Source organism: Clinocottus analis, unplaced genomic scaffold, assembly GCF_023055335.1.
Source record: "Clinocottus analis isolate CAN_PGR_092001 unplaced genomic scaffold, fCliAna1.0.p SCAF_26, whole genome shotgun sequence".
Lineage (NCBI taxonomy): Eukaryota > Metazoa > Chordata > Actinopteri > Perciformes > Cottidae > Clinocottus > Clinocottus analis.
The window spans coordinates 2149113-2169427 of record NW_027175998.1 but is presented as its reverse complement, the minus strand read 5'-3'; the positions used below and the strand labels follow the sequence as shown (position 1 = coordinate 2169427).

The 20315-nt window shown below is 43.1% G+C and overlaps 3 protein-coding genes across 4 annotated transcripts; 1 reads left to right on the top strand and 2 right to left on the bottom strand.

Annotated features, from left to right (window-relative positions):
- Positions 1–3432: 3432 nt before the first annotated feature.
- On the bottom strand, positions 3433–5812 carry tmem109 (transmembrane protein 109). Its single transcript, XM_068592128.1, has 3 exons — positions 5503–5812; positions 4277–4379; positions 3433–4096 (listed from the first exon to the last, which is right to left on the bottom strand). Exons 1-3 carry the CDS (start codon positions 5704–5706, stop codon positions 3717–3719), a joined length of 687 nt encoding a protein of 228 aa, XP_068448229.1. The 5' UTR covers positions 5707–5812; the 3' UTR covers positions 3433–3716.
- Positions 5813–6607: 795 nt separating this feature from the next.
- Positions 6608–12023, bottom strand: tmem176 (transmembrane protein 176). 2 transcript variants are annotated; one of them, XM_068591879.1, is made up of 7 exons: positions 11862–12023; positions 10230–10390; positions 9583–9693; positions 9290–9346; positions 8921–9067; positions 8445–8561; positions 6608–7430 (listed from the first exon to the last, which is right to left on the bottom strand). In XM_068591879.1, the coding sequence occupies exons 2-7, from the start codon at positions 10353–10355 to the stop codon at positions 7383–7385; spliced, it is 606 nt and encodes a 201-aa protein (XP_068447980.1). In that variant the 5' UTR covers positions 10356–10390; positions 11862–12023; the 3' UTR covers positions 6608–7382. The 2 variants fall into 2 exon arrangements, with proteins under 2 accessions (XP_068447980.1, XP_068447979.1); XM_068591878.1 differs by having other exon boundaries at positions 10230–10358; positions 11862–12016.
- Positions 11927–19851, top strand: si:dkey-9i23.16 (uncharacterized protein LOC571915 homolog). The gene is made up of 6 exons (XM_068591880.1): positions 11927–12196; positions 16018–16102; positions 16221–16331; positions 18184–18240; positions 18611–18781; positions 19048–19851. The coding sequence occupies exons 2-6, from the start codon at positions 16022–16024 to the stop codon at positions 19153–19155; spliced, it is 528 nt and encodes a 175-aa protein (XP_068447981.1). The 5' UTR covers positions 11927–12196; positions 16018–16021; the 3' UTR covers positions 19156–19851.
- Positions 19852–20315: the final 464 nt, after the last annotated feature.

The following is a 20315-nucleotide window of genomic DNA, read 5'->3' as shown; positions in this document are numbered from 1 at the left end:
AGCACCAGACCCAATATTAATATTTTAAAAAATTCAAGAATTTTTTATTTTTTTAAAATTATAATAATTATAATACCTGGCGGGCCAGATTAAAGAGGTTAGTGGGGTCTTTAACTACGGCAACATGAAATATCAACGTTCTGAATTCAACTTTTCTCTCTTTCTTAAAACTGGGACTTAATGAATCTCCTTGAAAACTGTGTAAAAACTACACCACATTCAAACAGGACAGACACCAAAGATAACTCAAACACATTTTCATAAATCCTTTATTCACAAAGTAAGATGTGAAAATATGGCGGCTTTCCACCCCGCACAACAGGTCCCACTTCGGTCGCCATGGCCCTGCTGATGCCCCTCCTCTCTACCTTTTCCTCTGACATGGACTCTGGCTTTTTGGATCGTGGTCCATGCATATACTACTCATTATATAAATAATTTCTGTCACAAGTGTTGATTGAAAAAAAAAGGTTATTTCTCTAACGTTGCTCATTCTGGTCACATGACATCTATTGCTTCTGTTCATCCGGGGACAGGGATCCTCCTCTGTTGCTCTCCTGAAGGCTCCTTCCCTTTTTTAAAGTTAATTAAAAAAGTTAATAAAGTTAATTAATTGCTGGTCGGTAGCCTACATCTTTAAGGTAAGCAACAGACTGAACATGGACAAAAGAAGGAGTGGTTTGTCCCTCACAGGGACCCTTATGACTGAACAGTACCTGTTCAGAAAAAAAGAAATAAACTATATATGTATGTTAACTTGTTGCTATACACTAGTTTTTTACTTGATTGTTGAATTTGGCGCGATTAATTTTTTTCAGCTTTGCCCAGCCCTAATATATATATATATATATATATATATATATATATATATATATATATATATAGATAGATAGATAGATAGATAGATAGAGATATATATAGATATATATATATATATTGTCAAAAGATTGCCTCGGTGATGGTGGCACGTTCATGAGGGCAGGAAGGTCAGGCGACAGAGGAGCATTCGACTTGTCTCCGCCCCTCCGTCACTCCTCCGTCCGCCTCTTCTCCATCTCCCGACGCCGAGCAGCACGCAGGCGCACACCAGCGCGGCCAGCCGGATGGCCACGGTGTCCGAGCCCACGCTGCGGTCGCTCAGGATGAGGCCGAAACGGCCCAGGGCCACGCCCACTTTGAGCAGCCACAGGGCCCGCCGCAGAACAGAGGCGACCAAACAGAAGACGAGGGAGGTCAGCCAGTAGCCGATGAGAGCGGCGAGGACCCACTGGGTGACGAAGATCAGCCAATCACGAATATATACGAATTCGTCCCAGATGGTAAGTGTTCCTTAGGTCCAGTTTGCTGAAGATGGTGGCTCCTTGTAGAGGTTCGAAAGCAGAACTGATCAGTGGCAGGGGGTATTTATTCTTTACAGTAATGTTGTTCAAGCCCCAGAAATCAATACACGGACGAAGAGCCTTATCCTTTTTACTGACAAAGAAAAACCCAGCCCCAAGAGGCGAGGAGGACGCTCTGATGATGCCAGCGGCCAGTGAGCCGTTAATATAAGTCTCCATTGTCTCTCTCTCAGGTCGTGACAAATTATACAAGCGGCTTGTTGGAAAGGTGGTACCTGGTAGCAGCTCGATAGCACAATCATAAGGACAATGAGGTGGCAAAGACAGCGCTTTCTTCTTACTGAATGCCCCACCGAGGTCATGATACTCTTTAGGCACAATAGACAGCTCAGAGGGAGCAGGCTTCAGGAGAGCGACCCCTCCTCCTAATGGAGGCAACGCAGACTGCAGGCAGGAGGAGTGACGGACACTGCTGCACTGCCAGATCCTACTCTTGGGCCAGTCAATGTGGGGGTTATGTAGCACAATCTGGAACTCCACAGAGTAATCCGCCACACTTCTTTGGTCCTGTCTTAGATTGAGCAAACGTTTAGCAGCATCACCAGCACAAACAGGATGGTCAAACACTTCTTTCAGTTCCCTCATGAAATCAGTATAGGTAACCATACTGACTCCTCCCCCTCCCAACAGAGACTCAGCCCACACTTCCCCCTTCCTCTCAAAAGTCCCGTAACATAGGATACCCGAGCCTCATTTGAAGCGAAGGTGACAGGTCGTCGGGAAAAAACTAGTGAGACCTGGAGCATAAATCCTCTGCACTTTCCCAGATCTCCCGCATACGGTTCAGGTGGAGGTACAGGTGTTTCTTTGATTACCTGATGCTGAGCAGGCGGAGTTGGGAGCGGAGTTAAACTGCCAGTGATCGTCTCCAGACTCTTCCCAATCTGTGCGAGTGAAACTTCAAAAGCCCGCTGGGGGTCCAAGAGTAGTTGAAGAATGTGGTGGTGCTGACCCAGTAGATCTCCATGACTTGAAATTGCCTTATGAAGGCCCTCCTCGTTTGCTGGGTCCATCACTTTGGCCAGATCGTTCTGTTATGTCCAGAAGCCCAACGTGGACCCAAATGCAGCACAGGATATATATATATACATATACATATACATGTGTGTACATGTACAGTATTTGTGTATTAATATATCCCATATTCCTACCTAAACCTAAATCAAATTGATCAAAAGTTACAGTCTTATTTCAAAAACAACATACAGTAACATGAATGCAAACTAGAAAGTTCTCAAACATACGGATGAGAGAGAGAAGACATGGCGTTGCCACAGCGTTTACAGTAAGATAAACGAAGCTCCGAGACGTCAATCAACCGGTTAGTACCAGTGAACTAAATCTGCTCTACTGAGGATCACACTCTTTACCCCCGTGTGACACACAGTTTTCTCTACAATAGAACTAGTGTTAGCTGGTGGAATATGTTGAATCCAAAGGCACTCCACATTCCTGGGGTAACGCTCCAGCAGCATGGCTACGCACCCCGATCACTAATGCTGTGTTCACACCGAACACATCTCGACGCGCGTCGAAATCTTGACGCGTTCGGTGTGAACACAGCACCCTCATGGACACAATAACAACTGTCACGAAGGCAAGTGAGCAACATTTAAGGCACAAAAAACGTCATAAAGATCTGAAATGATGGGTGGAGACCATGGACCGTGTGCATTGTCAGTGCACTCATGTGTTTTTCCTTTTCTCTCAGAATGGGTGAAGCCTCCCAGATCCAGTCAGAGCCTGGATCTGACCTGTGGACCTCAGCTGAACTAAACAAGGACCCACCAGTATGATCTGAGACTTTTTTAATGTAGTTGTTGTATCTCTCATTAAAGGGAGATGCCAGAAAGCTGGATTGTAAATACCATCACGATTATCACAAGTTAAAAGAGTTGCTTTGGGAATAACGTCAATCTGTGATGTCAATCTCCTCATCCAACTTTTTCAAAAACAATGCAGAGACAAATACTTGGCAAAAGGTTTCTTTAATAATGCAACGCGAAGACGGTCAGAACATTGGACGGAAAAAAGCTTTTGGTCCTTCGCACCTCGGCACACTCTTAGTAACAAATAGCCCTTTTTAAAAAAAAAAAAAAAAAGGAAGAAACCCACATCACTGATTCCAGGAGAGACTCAGTAATCCCGTTGTGTTGTACTTTTCAAACTCATTCGAGCGAAACATACATAATGTAGAAATGTTTCTGAAGGAAAGTTCCAGAAGCCCTGAAAAGATCGCCCCGGTGCCGCTGGCACGTTCATGAGGGCAGGAAGGTCAGGCGACAGAGGAGCATTCGACTTGTCTCCGCCCCTCCGTCACTCCTCCGTCCTCCTCCTCCGCCTCCTCTCCATCTCCCTCAGCCTCGTCTCCAGCGTCTTCACCTGCTCCTCCAGGTGAGCCGTTTTGTCGGCCGCGCCGGAGCTCTTCAGGCTCCCGACGCCGAGCAGCACGCAGGCGCACACCAGCGCGGCCAGCCGGATGGCCACGGTGTCCGAGCCCACGCTGCGGTCGCTCAGGATGAGGCCGAAACAGCCCAGAGCCACGCCCACTTTGAGCAGCCACAGGGCCCGCCGCAGAACGGAGGCGACCAAACCGAAGACGAGGGAGATCAGCCAGTAGCCGATGAGAGCGGCGAGGACCCACTGGGTGACGAAGATCAGCCCCTCAGGGGTCACTTCGCTGATGGGAAACCCAGCTGTGGCGAACAGGAATGACCAGGAGGAGAGTTTAGTGAGAGGCTGCGGTAGCTAATGAGGTCAGGTTCTGATTCTGTGACATCAAATCATTATGAAGACGACAGGACTTCAATGAATCAGTCTGCTGCATGCTGTTTAACTGGTGTGCGTGTGTGTGTGTGTGTGTGTGTGATGCTCACCTTGGATTCCAGCCGCCTGCAGAAGGTGTGAGACGTACTGTAAGAGCACATTGAGGCCTGCAGACAAACTTCCCGCCACAGCACCGAGCACCTGAGAGAAGGCCTGAGGAGAGCGCACAGACTGAGTGCACGGCGAGGAAGAAGTGCACGGATCAAGAGCTCACGGGTCCATACTAACTGCTGATCAGTTATGATCTATATTAACAGATACAGATCCCTTTGTTGTTTGGTTAGAGCAGCTAGTCGACAAGGATCAGACTACTTTTTTGCCACCGTCCCAAAAATTATTATTATTATTAGAAGTCTGACAACTATCAAATATTGTAAATGTTGTCTTTTTACTTGGGTAAGGTAATTTAGAGTGTTTTCAAGGACATAACTCCTTGTATTTTTACAAATCTTCTCATTAATAGTTTAAATGTATAATAATCTGCTTAGAGTTCAGTGTAAACAGATCATAATTAATCTCTAATATCTATTTTTGTTGCTGTGAAAACATCTCCTTCAAACAACTGGATGTATTCAAGTTTCTCATGTGAGCGCATCGTTTCTCTTCGCCCAATGCTCATTTTCACTGAACAGAGCCTGAACGCATCATCATGTAACCGAACAGTTTAACACATATTAGTTCACAATGTTGCGTTATAGATCAGAGACGAGGCAGCGAGCCGTGACACCAACAACAAACACGAGCTGAGGACAGCGGGCTCAGCCTGCTTTGTAAAACAAAATCCACCACAATGGATCCAGGACGGCTCCCTTCAGGCCGCTCCCTCTTCCTGACGTCACGTTGCGTCAGACAGCGTTCGCCTGCTGTGACCTCACAGCCCACGTGTTACCGTGCAGTCCGGGTCAAAGTCAGCAGTGTGGGAATAAAGCGCGTGGATGGAGAAGGTGGACAGTTTCCCCTTTGTTTGTTTGTTTGTTTGTTTGTTTGTTTGTTTGTTTTCCCCTCTTAGTTAAGTTATCAGCCACTCAAATGTCCACAACAGTTATTTATATCAGAGTTGCATGTCTTTCTCATACTTGTTTAAAAAACACACACACATACACACACACACACATATATATATATATATATATATATATATATATATATATATATATATATATATATATATATATATATATATATATATATATATATATGCAAATCCATATGTTACATATTCGCCTCCTCCAGGAATGGAGTATGTGAAAAGCTCGGCTCCTTCCACCTCTCTCACCTTCTGCACCGACAGCACCGTCTGCTCCCCGGCCACTCTGCCCAGGTAAGTCCTCCCCTCCCCGGCCAGCTCAGCCAGAGCGGCCCGCAGCTCCTGGATCATGCCGGAGCGACCCTCGGACACGTTCTCCCCGGACACCGACAGCAGCAGGGCGGTCAGCACGCACAGCCCGCGGAGGGCTCTCTGGTTCGCATGGACAGACATACTGAAAGCGGAAAAGAACAACCTCCAAGTACAAAAAAAGAACGAAAGAAAGTTAGGAGCGAGACGTGTAAAAAAAAGTTACTCCATCTACAGGTAAACAGTGACGGGGAAGCTGAACAGGATGTGGAGAAAAAAAGAAAAAAAGCAGGAAGAAAAGATGTCTGCCACCCACTGGGCTGAGCGTGCTACTCATTTCCATGACGGCTTCACTTCTCTGTGAAAGTCTTAAAGTTTCCTCTAGTGAGTCATACACTCAGACATCAGTCATGTTTTCGTACAGACTTTTATTTTCAGTCATATCTCTCAAAGAGAGATAGAGAGCATATAGATATATGGGAACTGTATATCGATATGTGTATGTATGTGTGCATATTTGTTAATATATATTGTTAATATATATCCTGGCAGCATGTCGCTTTCCTGCTGTCTGAGATTTTGAAAGCCTGTTTTATTCCAACAGCTGTCTTATACATTAATATATATATATATATATATATATATATATATATATATATATATATATATATATATATATATATATATATATATGTATGTATATATATATATATGTATGTATATATATATATATATGTATGTATATATATATATATATATGTATGTATATATATATATATGTATGTATATATATATATATGTATATATATATATATATTTGTATATATATATATATATATTTGTATATATATATTTGTATATATATATATGTATATATACATATATATATTTATATATATATATTTATATATATATATGTATATATATATATTTATATGTATATATATATGTATATATATATATATATATATATATATATATATATTCTGTGACACACACACACACACATGTTTCATAACATATGTATATATATCTATACAATTTTATTTGTGTCAAATTAACAAAACTATATCAAAGAGTTAGTACAAAATTAGGGAATATGCATTTTATAACACTGTGAACAGTCTCGAAAAAATAAAAACATCCCTTATGATCATGTAAAATACACACATCTGTTCCAAAAGTGAGGAGAAACAGAAGACTGCAGCGACACCATGAAACCATTTTCTGATGGAAGTGCACTGGGAACATCTGCTGATAGGTGAAGAGAGAAGTCATGTGACCTGCTCGCCTGCCGCCAGGTTTCTCATGTCTAATAATGTCTCTCCCTCACCTGGAGAGAATTGTATTGCTTCATGAGTGAACATCCTTCTCTTTTCTTTTTTTTCTAGGCCCACAGATTCTGGACCAGATGGAGGTCTGGTCTTGGAATTGGTTAATCCAGAATACTAACATCGCCAAATATGAAAAGTAATTCTTGACAATGGAAAAATCCCAACTCAAAAGTCCACTTCCTCATTATTTCAGGTGTGTTCAATCTTATCTCCCCTCAGTGGATTAAGCTGATTCATTACAATTCATTTGACTACAGCTCTGTCGTTAAGTGTACACATAATCTAATAATCGGCTCCTGGCATAAGCAGACTAAGAAAGCAAATATTTCCCAGCCGGTGGCATTTCAGGTCGCGTTGTGGATAAGCCATTGATACAAGCAGGAAGATCACATCAATACACATACACAGGTGATCAGTCTCCTTTGTGAAAGAGGTCTGGCTGGGAGGTGATCCATCACCTCAAAAGGCTGGTAGTCCAGAGATGGATCAGTTCAGGTCTGAGGTGGACGTTAAAGGAGCATCTTGAGTGAGGTACTGTAACACAGAGAGAGAGAGAGAGAGAGAGAGAGAGCATTCATGTTAGCGCTCACACGTGGGATTTCATCTGCAGACCGTCAACACCGACTGACCCACACGGGAACAGACCCGGTCCAAAGTTCACGCCGGAATTATATTCCAAGACGTGAACTTGTGATATTTGAGAAATACTAGTTTACTGAACGTGTTTAATCTTTCTGCTCACACAGGTTATCTGGAGGGGGACTTAAACTCCCTTTATGCAGGAGCGCATTTAATGAAGGAGTGCATTTAAACTCTATTAATGAAGAAGTGCATTTAAACTCTATTAATGAAGAAGTGCATTTCCTTTTTAAAATGTCTTTGTGGGTAATTTTATGTTTTGTTTCTGCCTCCTGAGAGGCTACATTTGATTAATACTTCTCGTCAACATTTATTCGACTCCCCGTTGGCTTGAGACTCGTTGAGATCGAGGCTCGCTGGGATAAACTACTTCCAGAGATCCTCCCTGACTGGCCCCCATTTTCTGAGATAATGAATTTAGGGGTTTTCATTAGCTGTATAAGCTTTAACCATCCAAATTAAAAGAAATAAATGCTTGAAATACATCACCCTGAGTGTAAGGAATCTATAGTACCTGTGAGTTTCACATTTTGAGTTGAATTACTAAAACAAATTAACTTTTTGATGATATTCGAAATTATTGAGATGCACCTGAATTTACTCATGATTAGGATGTAATTTTACTTTTTACTGTTGTCACTATATGGCTATATCTTATTACCTATGTTGAAGAACTTTATTACTGTGTTAAGACAGTTGCTATTAGTATTGTTAACAGTCAGATAGTGTACAGTACAGACTGTGATGCGTTCACCATCACGAGACACTAAATTACAAACCAATAACAACTAGAGTGGGAAATGTACTGTTGTTGTCCCTTCAATCTTTACCTTGTAATCCGATCTTAATTCCCTTTACAATACCCTCCTTTGGCTGTACATAGATCAATGAAGTGTAATTCAGTCTTACAGCGTACTGCCCAAAGCTGCGTCTCTGCCTGAAATGAATGAAGCCGAGAACAGCAGAGATGGCCGCCTGGGCCAGGGTGAAGAGGAGGAGGGACGACTTCAGCCCTCTGCTCAGCATCTATCAGAAAGCACACACACACACACACACACTTTAGTTCGGGTCACAGCGACACACATACACAAGGCGTTCACGCCCGCAGGCCCATTCTGCCAGCAGCTGAGCGGGCTGTTATGGATTTATAATACGGTTTACATTCTTTGTCAATTTATTAATGTCTGTCTCAGCACTGTTCATTTCATGACTCTTATAGATGACGCCATCCTGGAACAACACACACACACACTACACACAGTGTGGTCAGCTGACACCTGCGCCAGACCAGGGGCTGTTTTTTTAACACTTCAAGAGTATTTACTACCGCTTATAAAAAACCCTGGTCAAGCATATTATTGGTGGCAGGAAGTGAAGCAACCGACCGTGGAGTAGTGATCATCGTTGCAGAGGCCATGTGATGTCTTGACGCAGGGCAACTCCGGGTTCCTGTTTATGTCCACCGAGTAGATGATCACGGCCACCAGGGCCAGCAGCGTGGACGCCCCGCTGGCCACCATGCTCACCCGCAGCTGCAAAGACAGACACGCAGCATTTCATCTTTTTAGACACTAGAGGGCAGAAAGGAGCTGCTGGTGGTGGTGACGTGAGCAGCTGCTGGAGCAGAGCTGCAGCTGGGATTTAAGGGTTGTTTGGATGTTGTCTAAAATGAGACTCAGTACAAGACAGTGTGTTTGTAGTCAACCACACATACACACATATAGCTGTATGTCTTTGTGTTACTTGAGACTCACAATCTTCATGGTGCAGTGTTTGTCCAAGATGATAGCCACCACTCCCGCCGCGATGAACTAAGAGCACACGCACACACACACACACACACACACACACACACACACACACACACACAGGAGACATAGAGGACAGTCAGATGAACATTACGGCACAACATTATGATCCTTGTGCTTTTCCTTGGTTTGTTATGGGTTCTGTTTTCTTTTAACAACACATGCACACACAGTCTCACACGTGCACACACACTCACACACACACACACACACACACACACACACACATACAGACTCACCGTTAAGCCGCTCCACCAAGGAACTCCGAGGTTGACCACTTCAGTTCCGATAGTGAAGTGCAGAGGAATGGAGTAGGACATGACCATCAGCCCCAGCATCACCTGACTCACCTAGCACGCACACGCACACACACACACACACACACACACACACACACACACACCAATTTAGTGACAAAAGTGATCCAGGACACAGTTGGCAAAGTCATTTTTTTAGCTTCACATCACGATCTGCCGCCTTCTACATGAAAAGTCTGCGTTTGCCTGAGTGGGAACCTGTGTTGTTTATCGTGTGATACGATACACACATAAAAGAATACTAAACTTTTACATTATTCCTCTGATCTACAGGTGGCTGTATAAGCCAGTGAATATAGAGTAGATGTAAACCATGCTTAGCAAATGTTATAGCTCAAGGATACGCTGGTGTTTTTGGAAAGTCAAACTTAAAAAGGCCGTTTTTCAGGTGCACTGTTGAAGGATGTAGGCTAGCAGTTTGCCCCTGTGGAGAGGAAACAGCTCTCTTGTTGTCTCCTCTTGTCTCACAGCCCACTAGAGTATCTTTACAGCGCGTTAGGCCTTTGGTCTTTGCCTAAAACTCCCGCGCATCGCTCCACAGCTCTGTGTGGAGAGAGCGCTGCACTCACCCCCAGACATTTGGGCTCTCCCCTCTGGATGGCGGCGCGCAGAGCCTTCTGTCGGTCAATGAGCTTGACAGCATTCACATCATCCATCACCTGCACGGTCAGATCTCTGGAGACGGCCACCGCCATCACCTGCGGAGGACAGCAGAGCCCTGCTTTACAACCTGCAGGGTCAGCTTGGAGGTCAACAACAACGGAGATGGACGCTGTATTGAAACAACAACAGCAGCAAATGAAGCGAAGTACATTGTACCACATTGTTAGACACATTTTGTATTGTTAGCTATGCCAGGATTGCCATAATTCAATGAAAATATATGTTTAAAGGACAGTTATTTCGCATTCTGTCTATAACTGAATAGTTTGTCATTGTGACTTCATCACTTAAGCTGATGGGATTCAAACTATAACCCTAACCCTAGCAATACTTAGTCAAATGTTCACAGACTATTGAGACATACTTCAATGACCACAGGGATTCTGTGGAGAGGAGAGAAACTAATAAAATGTTTTAACAAACTTTGACTTTGTGGGCAAAACGCCACAAAAATATTAACATTATTTTTGGTGGGAAATGCTTATAATGGAGCTCAAATGAATGAATAAATAGCACAGGCGTATCTACATGAAGACAACTGGAAACTCTTCACACAAACTCAATTCAGATTGAAGGCCAAACATTTTGAATTCTAAAATGAATTGGATAAATAAGTCAATTAAATAAATTTTGTAAGGCTCCAAATCCCAAATGACAAAGTTGCGTCAGAGGGCTTCAGTATCTAACAATCTCTGACCCGGGACCTCACATCAGTTCAGGAAAAACTCCTCAACAAAAACCTTTAAAGGGGAGAAATAAAGGAAGAACCCTGAGGGGGAGCAACAGAGGAGGATGCCTCTGGACAGGAGTGCCAGGAATTGTGCACGTTTGAGCCCGTTAAACAACAACCACGTGTGTTCAACACATGTGTACGCAGCCTTGAGACTTCTGACAGCTCCATTTATTTCTGTTTACAGTTATTCAATATGACATCTGGTATGTTGTTGCATCACTACTACGTTGTTTGGCTGCCTCTCATACAAGTAAAAGGACCATTTCTCGATTCAAGAAATCATCTCCTTTTTCTTTTGTTTCTGTTTTCGCCACCTTTGGATATAATGAAGACTGCTTTCCCCCCCAGCGGGTCATTTCTAGTGCGTTACACGTTATCACACAGGTGAAACATATTTTTTTGCCACGTTACTGTACAACAATCAAATCAAATTCGGATGGAGGAGCGCCGGTATGACATGCGTGAATACTACTGCTGCTTCTCCCGTAATGCAGTGATGAGTACGCGGTGCGCGGAGACGTACGTTTACCAAGCAGTTTGTGCCAAATGTGCGCGTAAAGTGGACGTGGACAAACGTGACAAACGTACGTTTACGCGCACATTTTTTGCCCAAATGTGATTAGAGAGTATTGCGTAATCTTGACCGCTCATATGACTTGGTGTTTTGGAAACAGCGTCGCGCGCCTGCGCTCTTCTACAACAAAGCTCCTTAGTCCGCAGTTTACTCCACACATTAAATGAGACTTTACGCATCTTTACGGTTGTTGTCTAGTTATTAGAGTGCACAACATTTTCTTATTCCTACCTTTCACTTGATAAGTTCTGTCCTTTTCTTAGTTAAGGCGTCTGCCGACCACTCCCTGCCTTCTCTTCAGTGCAAAGGGGTAAATAAAACGGACAGAGAGAGAAATAGAGAGAGGAAGAGAGAGAGAGGGAGAAGGAGAGGGAGAATGTGTTCTCCGTCCTTGGATGGGGACTCAGCGGAGCTCCTCCTACACATCCTCTCTTAGTTTGGTGCATTCCTGAAGTCATTTGGTTGTCGGGAGTCTTCACCGTTTAAAGTCCATCAGAAGAACTGTTTTCCTCGGTGGGACACAGAACGGCATCTCCGGCATACCGCTTGTGAAACTTTTAGTAGAGGTAAGTAACCTACGGAGACCTTCTGGGGTCACACAGAGTTGATATTTCAATCTGAAGGGGGAGGGGGGCTTGGGGGTTGTTGGGGGGAGTCACATTGTTTCCTTTCTTGAACTGCAGTGTTGCATAATCGTGTCAGTGCTCAGAGGGGCCTTTGCACGTTTTTATTAGGATGTAATGACTTAGCAATTCTGCAACAACTTCTTTCAGATGTAAACATCATTATAAAGCTGGAGCTGTGTGGGGCTCGTAGTTGGATGGGCTAACGATGTAAAGTCCCTGTGGCCGTGACGTGAGTGTGTGATATAACTACGTCATGGCAGGGGTATTGCTCAGAACTCAAAGAAAGAATTGCAGTGTTGTTGAGTGTAATTTATTAGCATTTCTAGAAGAACCCTGTCTGTACCTGCATGTACCCCGTTTGTACCCTGTTTGTACCCTGTCTGTACCTGCATGTACCCTGTTTGTACCCTGTTTGTACACTGTCTGTACCTGTTTGTACCCTGCATGTACCTGCATGTACCCTGTTTGTACCCTGTCTGTACCTGCATGTACCCTGTCTGTACCTGTTTGTACCCTGTCTGTACCTGCATGTACCCTGTTTGTACCCTGTTTGTACACTGTCTGTACCTGTTTGTACCCTGCATGTACCTTGTCTATACCTGTTTGTACCCTGTCTGTACCTGCTTGTACCCTGTCTGTACCTACTTGTACCCTGTTTGTACCCTGTCTGTACCTGCATGTACCCTGTCTGTACCTACTTGTACCCTGTCTGTACCTGCATGTAGCCTGTTTGTACCCTGTTTGTAGCCTGTTTGTACACTGTCTGTACCTGCTTGTACCCTGTCTGTACTTACTTGTACCCTGTCTGTACCTGCATGTACCCTGTCTGTACTTACTTGTACCCTGTCTGTACCTACTTGTACCCTGTCTGTACCTGCATGTACCCTGTTTGTACCCTGTTTGTAGCCTGTTTGTACACTGTCTGTACCTGCTTGTACCCTGTCTGTACTTACTTGTACCCTGTCTGTACCTGCATGTACCCCGTTTGTACCCCGTTTGTACCCTGTTTGTACCCTGTTTGTAAGCGGTCTGTACCTGCATGTACCCTGTCTGTACCCTGTTTGGAGCCTGTTTGTACACTGTCTGTACCTGCTTGTACCCCGTTTGTACCTTGTTTGTACCCTGTCTGTACCTGCTTGTACCCTGTCTGTACTTGCATGTACCCTGTTTGTACCCTGTTTGTACGCTGTCTGTACCTGTTTGTACCCTGTCCGCATGTACCCTACACGTTTGCCCTCTATATCTATATGCACCATCTACACCTGTATGCACCGTGTCGGTACCTTTTTAAACCCTGTTTTTACCTCACAGGCCTAAGGTTAAGGGCATGATGTCTCCCAGAAGAGTCTGCGACAAACAGGTTATAAGTTATCCAAGTCGGCGGGCTAATTCGTAAGGCTATGAGCCAACTGTCACTACTGAAAGAGGATGTTTCGGCTGAGTGAATTCTGCCTCTCGCAAGACTCTGTAACATTTATGGGGAGAGATAACTCACACCATAAACATGTACTCTCTGCTCAGCGCAATGATACCTCATAAACAACAAACTGGCTAACATGTGTGTGTGTGGGGGGATTTGAGTCAATATTGGCATAGCGATGCGTTCAGGCCTAGACTTTTATGAAGCATGAACTAAACGATTTGTGGCCAATGAAAGCGACTTTGAAATGTGCCACATTTTGGACTACCAAGGGCGTCGAAGGCGAAAAGTGATGTCCAGTTATGACTTCCAAATGAAATGTTTACTGGCTTTAATTTAGTTTATGTGTATCGTATCTTAAAGTCCTCAAAAATAATTGTAAAATGAAAAGTAACGCATCAAATTTTGGGGTATCCATTTGGGGACACTACTGGCCACGCCCGAGCCCAATCATTCCAAAACTTTGGCATTTTTGCAAGTTCTGAAGTGTGTGGCACTTGTTTTTTCCCTTTTCAAGCAACCCACGCCCCTCAGAAATGTGATTGTGAAATATAAAAATAATACTAATCCCTATTAAAAACAAATGCCAGGGACTATTCAGCCCTGGCATTTACTCTGGCCCTTATAAAAACACACCAACTCAAACACTGGATAGCCACTACGGGACTACAACCCTACTGATAACACCTTTAACTTGCAATGAGGTGTCCAGTGCCGCCCGCTGGCCGATGCCAACGAGCCCAGTGACAAATGTGTGCCAGTTTGTTTCTAGACTAACTACCTTACAAAACACTATCCCACTTCTGATGGGCCTCGTCCACTCATTACATTATCCACCTCCCTTTTCCCCCCTCCTCAGACCCCCTCTCCCTTTCCTCCTCCTCCTCCATCTCTCCTCTTCCTCCCACCACATCTGCTTCTCATCCAGCATTCCTGTCTTTCCTAAGAGGATTGCGACATGTGTTTTTGATGAACTAACAGACTCTCTCTCTCTGTTCCCCCCCGTTTCACTACCTCATTTTGGTCTCTATTTCTCAAATCCTTCTTCCCTGTTCAAACAGATACGCGCAGAGAAATACACATGGATATGCTTGCACAAATACGACACACATGCTTAGTTTTGGCTTCCCACTGTCCTTTCCCTTTCCTCGTGGTGTTTTATGATCGTGTGGTCTGTCTTTGTTGCTCTTTGGGTTTATTCAGGCTTTTTCATTTCTTGTACAGTCTGCTCTCCTCTCTCTCTGATCATGGTTTGCTGTTTCAAACATTATTATCTGATAAAGATGTTTGCCTTGGAAAGAGTTTCCTCCTGCAGTCCGACTTATTTTAATGAATCGTTTCATTGTTTCTATGTTACACATTGTAACGGGGGGAAAGTCAGAGAGAACATATATCCTTGAACTGTTTCATACAAGGTTTTAGGGTTCACTTAAACAGGTAATCAGTCTGGTTACATCTACTCTACCGTTAATATCCCTATGGAGAGCCACAACACATGGTTTCACAATAATATCCATACCACTATGGCATCCAGCTATGCGGCATTGGCATGATATTAATCGTTACCTATGCCCTCCTATTGTCGAGAGAGGCTGTCCAAAATGTCGTTATATAACAATTTGGTCCCAGCGGGAGTGAGATGCCTACTACTCATTATATGAATAGTTTCTGTCACAATTATTTAATGTGCCTTAAGTCTGTAACGTTGCTCATTCTGGTCACATGACATCTATTGCTTCTGTCCATCCGGGGAGAGGGATCCTGAAGGTTTCTTCTCTTTTTTCCCTGTCAAAGGGTTTTTACTATCTTGATTTGGGGGAGTTTTTCTTGATCTTGTACAAATCTTGTATTTGTGATTTTGGGCTTTATAAAATAAACTGAATTGAATTAAATAGATGTTGCAGCCATCTGGTCCTCCACGAAGGAATGTTTTCAAGAAGATGTCGCTTGTCGTGCGTTTTCTCCCATCACAATTGGGTTTACCCATGATGCTGCAGGATCTTCATGGGCATCTTACTTTTGAGCCCATCTCCAGTGACTCCTTGAGTCTGGCCACATGCTTTTTTTCAGTACGGAAAACACAAGGCTGGCACAGCTGTTTATAAAATAGCAAGTTACTTAATATGTTGGATAGTTATATCTGACATATTTGACAATTTTAACTTTGAAATTGTAGTGGAATAGAAGTCGATAGTGGCATAATTTTTTTTTTTCTTTACCACAGGTGTCCAGTGGACGCAGAATGAAAGTGGACATTGTACATGCACTGATCATAATGTCGTGGATTTGTGGAGGAAACAAAGGATCTTGTTGTGTGTGATTTAGGTTTCCTGTTTTGCAGGATCATGTCCTCTCAGGGAGTGGTGGCAGCCGCGGGCCTCAGGTCACATCGTCTCTACGCCTGGTTTGACCATGAAGCCGCTGCGGTGAGATCAGGACGCCACTCATTCTGGGTGGAGTCCCCTTAACTTGAATTTGAAATCTAACTTCCCAAAAAAGCATTTTTCCGGTTATGTGTAACGCCAAAACGTTGTGTCTGTGCAGGTGGTGACCATCCTGCTGGGGCTGTTCCAGGTGTTTTTGGCAGTCCCGCTAGCTTACGCTAACCAAACTCTGCCCAAGTTCTTCATCCTGCCACTTGTCTTAGGAGTTCTAGTACGTATCTCATGATTTGTATTTCAGTGTTTTTGTGTGTGTGTGTGTGTGTGTGTGTGTGTGTGTGTGTGTGTGTGTGTGTGTGTGACAGTCACTGAAACACTACTGATTCGAGGAGCTAGCTCTACCTCTGTCTCACAGCTGCCACAGATTTTTTATGTCATAAAAACACCACCAGGTAAATAAAAGAAAACTAAAGAGAGCAAAATATATCTCAAATCTGGTTAATTGGAAATTGGAAAAAGGGTTCGGCATGGAATATATTGTGGTACAGAAAGACTTGAAACTCAATGCATTACTCTTGTTAAATGCTTTTAAATCCAGAATAAAACTATTAGAGGCAGATTCCTTAAGACATCAACGTTTTTCAATGTATTTAGTTACGAAACTGTGAGCCTTGATTTTTAGTTCACTTGCATTTTTTTACTTCCTTTTGCGTATCAGTCTGTACGCCTCGTGCGGTCAACGTCTCGATCTGCTGACACGTGCATTTTAATGAGGAAGTGAGTGAAAGGAAGACTTCCTTCAGCGGTCCGGCCGCTCAACTTTACACACGCTCTAACAGTTAACGGTCAACATGCTCGTAATCACAAAGCGCTTTTGCGACGCAGCTAACGTTCCGCTACATTCTAGTAGCGTTAGCTCAATGTCAGCTAGCTTTGTGTTAGCCACCAAAGTGAATTCATCGCTCACTGTCAGTGTTTCTGTAGATACACTTATCTGACAGCTGGCTACAGCATCTTGGAAAATACCAATCAATGGGGCACTGCATTGGAGGAATTTACTCAAATGATACAATAATTTGGAAATCTGCCAATGTATTTCATGTATGAAATAGACATATTACATACCAATCTTCATCACTTAACCCTCAAACTGAACTGAGCATACTGAGTCATCAATGACACTGAACATATCCAAAGCTTTTGGTTTAAGAGCTCCCTTCACTTGTGACTGAAAACAACCACGTGCAACTGTGCGTTACCTTCCGGTTACAAGCTTATTGTAAGAGCTGAACAATCAAAAAAAAGAAGGAAAATCATCTGGCTCCTTGTGTGATGAATAGCCTGGACAAACAATAATTCTGCTGACACGACAGAGTGTGTTTGGATTATCCAGAGGAAATGGTTCAAGAGTAGATTGCTGAAAGTACAAAACGGAGTTGAAATGAGACACATAATAAGTGAGTCCAAAAATTACAGGGGAACAATCGATGAGGTACCTCATCTCTGCGACCCTCATGTGAAATAGTGCTTGCATAATCCGTTAAAAATCAGAAGCAGATGCAACACACACACACTTTCACACACACACTGTAGAGGTTTTCAAGAACAAACCAGCAACAGATTTCTTTGATGGAATTGATTTATTTCAAGAATGCAGTATATATAAAAAAGAATACTTTGTTAGACAGTTTAACAATTATTTAGATAAATCTTCGGCAACACTTGCATGTTCCTATGCACATTGAAGGGGTCATGGATGGCTATCATACTACATGTGACACACTCAATCAGATACAAACTTAATTTGACTAAATCCTTTTTTTACGCAGAGCAAGGGTTATGCCCGCCATGAGTACGAGCAGGAAGAACGATCACAGCCACCAGTAACACTTTAATGTGCATGGACATGTTGTCTTGCTGCAGAACATGGGAACCTGTCCTTCAAAGAGACAAACAAACATAGTTGGTGATCTTCAACAAATTCAATGATTTGAATCAGTGGATTCATACAAAATATGGTGAAAAAATATATATATATTGTATAATAAAGATCTGCCGCGTGTCGTTTCCTCTGATGAAAGCAGCTTTAGTCTCCCAGTTAACATCTAATACTGTGTGTGTTGCAGATTGTGGCAGGAGGATCCTTCACCTTCGCCAATGAGAGGAACTCCAACAGACTCCTGGTACGTTCACACGAAAAAGCTAACCTAAAGATTATTGAGAACCAACACCTGATACGTACGTTGTCCACCCCCTGTGTTCAAATACGCTCAGCAAGTCTCTGTCACATTGTGTCATTAAAGAATACAAATCTGTTTGTCTGCCAATTCTATCTTCACTTTGTAACCTATGTATTGAAACATGCATTATGAGTATATTGTCATGCGTTAAGTTTAAATCCATAGCCAGCAAATAGCATGAACACCCAAAGCCTAAAAAAAGACAACAATAATAAATTGTTTACAGTCATTTTACGTGTTCAATTCTGCAACAATGCAGCCGGCGTATGGATGTAGGTGCACAGTGATGGAGCTTGACTGCCCTCCTCCACAGCTTCGAGGTTGCGCGTGCAGTAACGTGGTTGGCCTGCTGGGGGCGCTGCTTGCCTTCTGCCTCTACTGCTACAGCCTCAGCATGGTGTCTGACACAGAGGTGTGTCAGTCCACAAATCCCCACCACCAACTCAGGATGTCGCAGTACGGTTGTCCCGAGGCATTTCTGATGGTCAGTTGGCTGTAACTTCTCTTTCCTTTCTTCTCTGTTCTCTATCGGAAAAAAAAAAAATCCAAAAATATACAGATAACAGTAATGAAAGACGAGCTGGATGGGGATTGGGTTGGGGGAATGGATAGATGGATGGGTGAGATGGAAGGATGGCGTTGATGATGAGGAGATAAGGGTGCGTAGAAGGGTGGAAAAGGAAGACATCTGTGACAAAAGAAATGTCGTGAGCAGATTAAATGTATGATGCGTCTCATTGTCTCCTGCAGGGCTATTGCTGGAGTCTGATACTGCTGCTGCTGCTCTATGACATCGGGGCCATGGTCCTGCACTGCTTCCTGACTGTCTCTGCCCTCAAAGCACTCAAAACAGACTGACAAACACACAAACACACACACACACACACACACACACACAGGAAACACATCATGATTAGTTGACAGGTGATCAACTAAATCATGAAACAGTCGACGAGTTCCATCACCAAACAGAGCCTCCCTGTTGACCTGGTTAACGGCCATGGCATGAGTGGCTAATACACTTTTTTTCTATTTTTATACCAATTTTTAATTTTTAATTTTAATTTTGATGCTTATATTGGAGTCACACAGATAGTCGATATATTGGACAACATCAGCTTTTTGCAGATATATCAATATCAGTGTTGATGTGGTAAAGGCTCTGTTTCAGAAAGCCAGTTCAGCTGCTCTGTAACAGGAAAAGAGTTTCCCATGTCAGGGTTAGTCAAGTCAGAGTTTCCCACGTCAGAACACTTGCATGTTCTTATGCACATTGAAGGGGTCATTGATGGCTATCATAGTACAACACTGTCACTCAATCAAATACAAACTTCATTTGACTAAATCCTTTTTCAGGGTAACCAGAAAACTCAAAGAGTTTCCCATTTCAGGGTTAATAAAGTCAGAGTTCAGCGTTAGACTCAGAGTTTGTTGAACCTGCTTTCTGAAAGAGGGCCAAGCAGTAACAGAAAATGTCCGTCAGGCCAAAGAACAGTAGTTTGAGGTCAGTTTGTCCTAATCAGTATATGTGACAATAAATAAATAAATACAATCTAACGGAACCCTTGTCAACATGGTTTGTTTGTGTTCATGTGTTCAAACTACCATCAGAGTTAGAGCGGGTCATCCTCCGATCAGAAGACCGTCAGTTCGATCCCCGGCTGTGTCATCGGTGTGTGAGTTTGCGTGAATATGAATTACTTAAGATCCTGATGGCAGCCATCAGTGTGTGTGTGTGTGTGTGTGTGTGAAAGATCGGATCAGCACAAAAGAAAAAAGGGAGCACATACAACTTTTAGAGATTCCTGATCACGTTCTTTTGCTGCAGATACTAACTGTCCATTATTGATAATCCATATTGGCAGATAAAGATCCCTTTGTTGTTTTATTGTACAGGTCTACGAGATCCCAAACATAATTTCAACACTCTGAAATCTGTAAAACATCAACAATTTTAAATGGTCTCCTTTTTACTTTGTTCCAGTCATCTATAGTGTTTTCTCAAAACACACAATTCA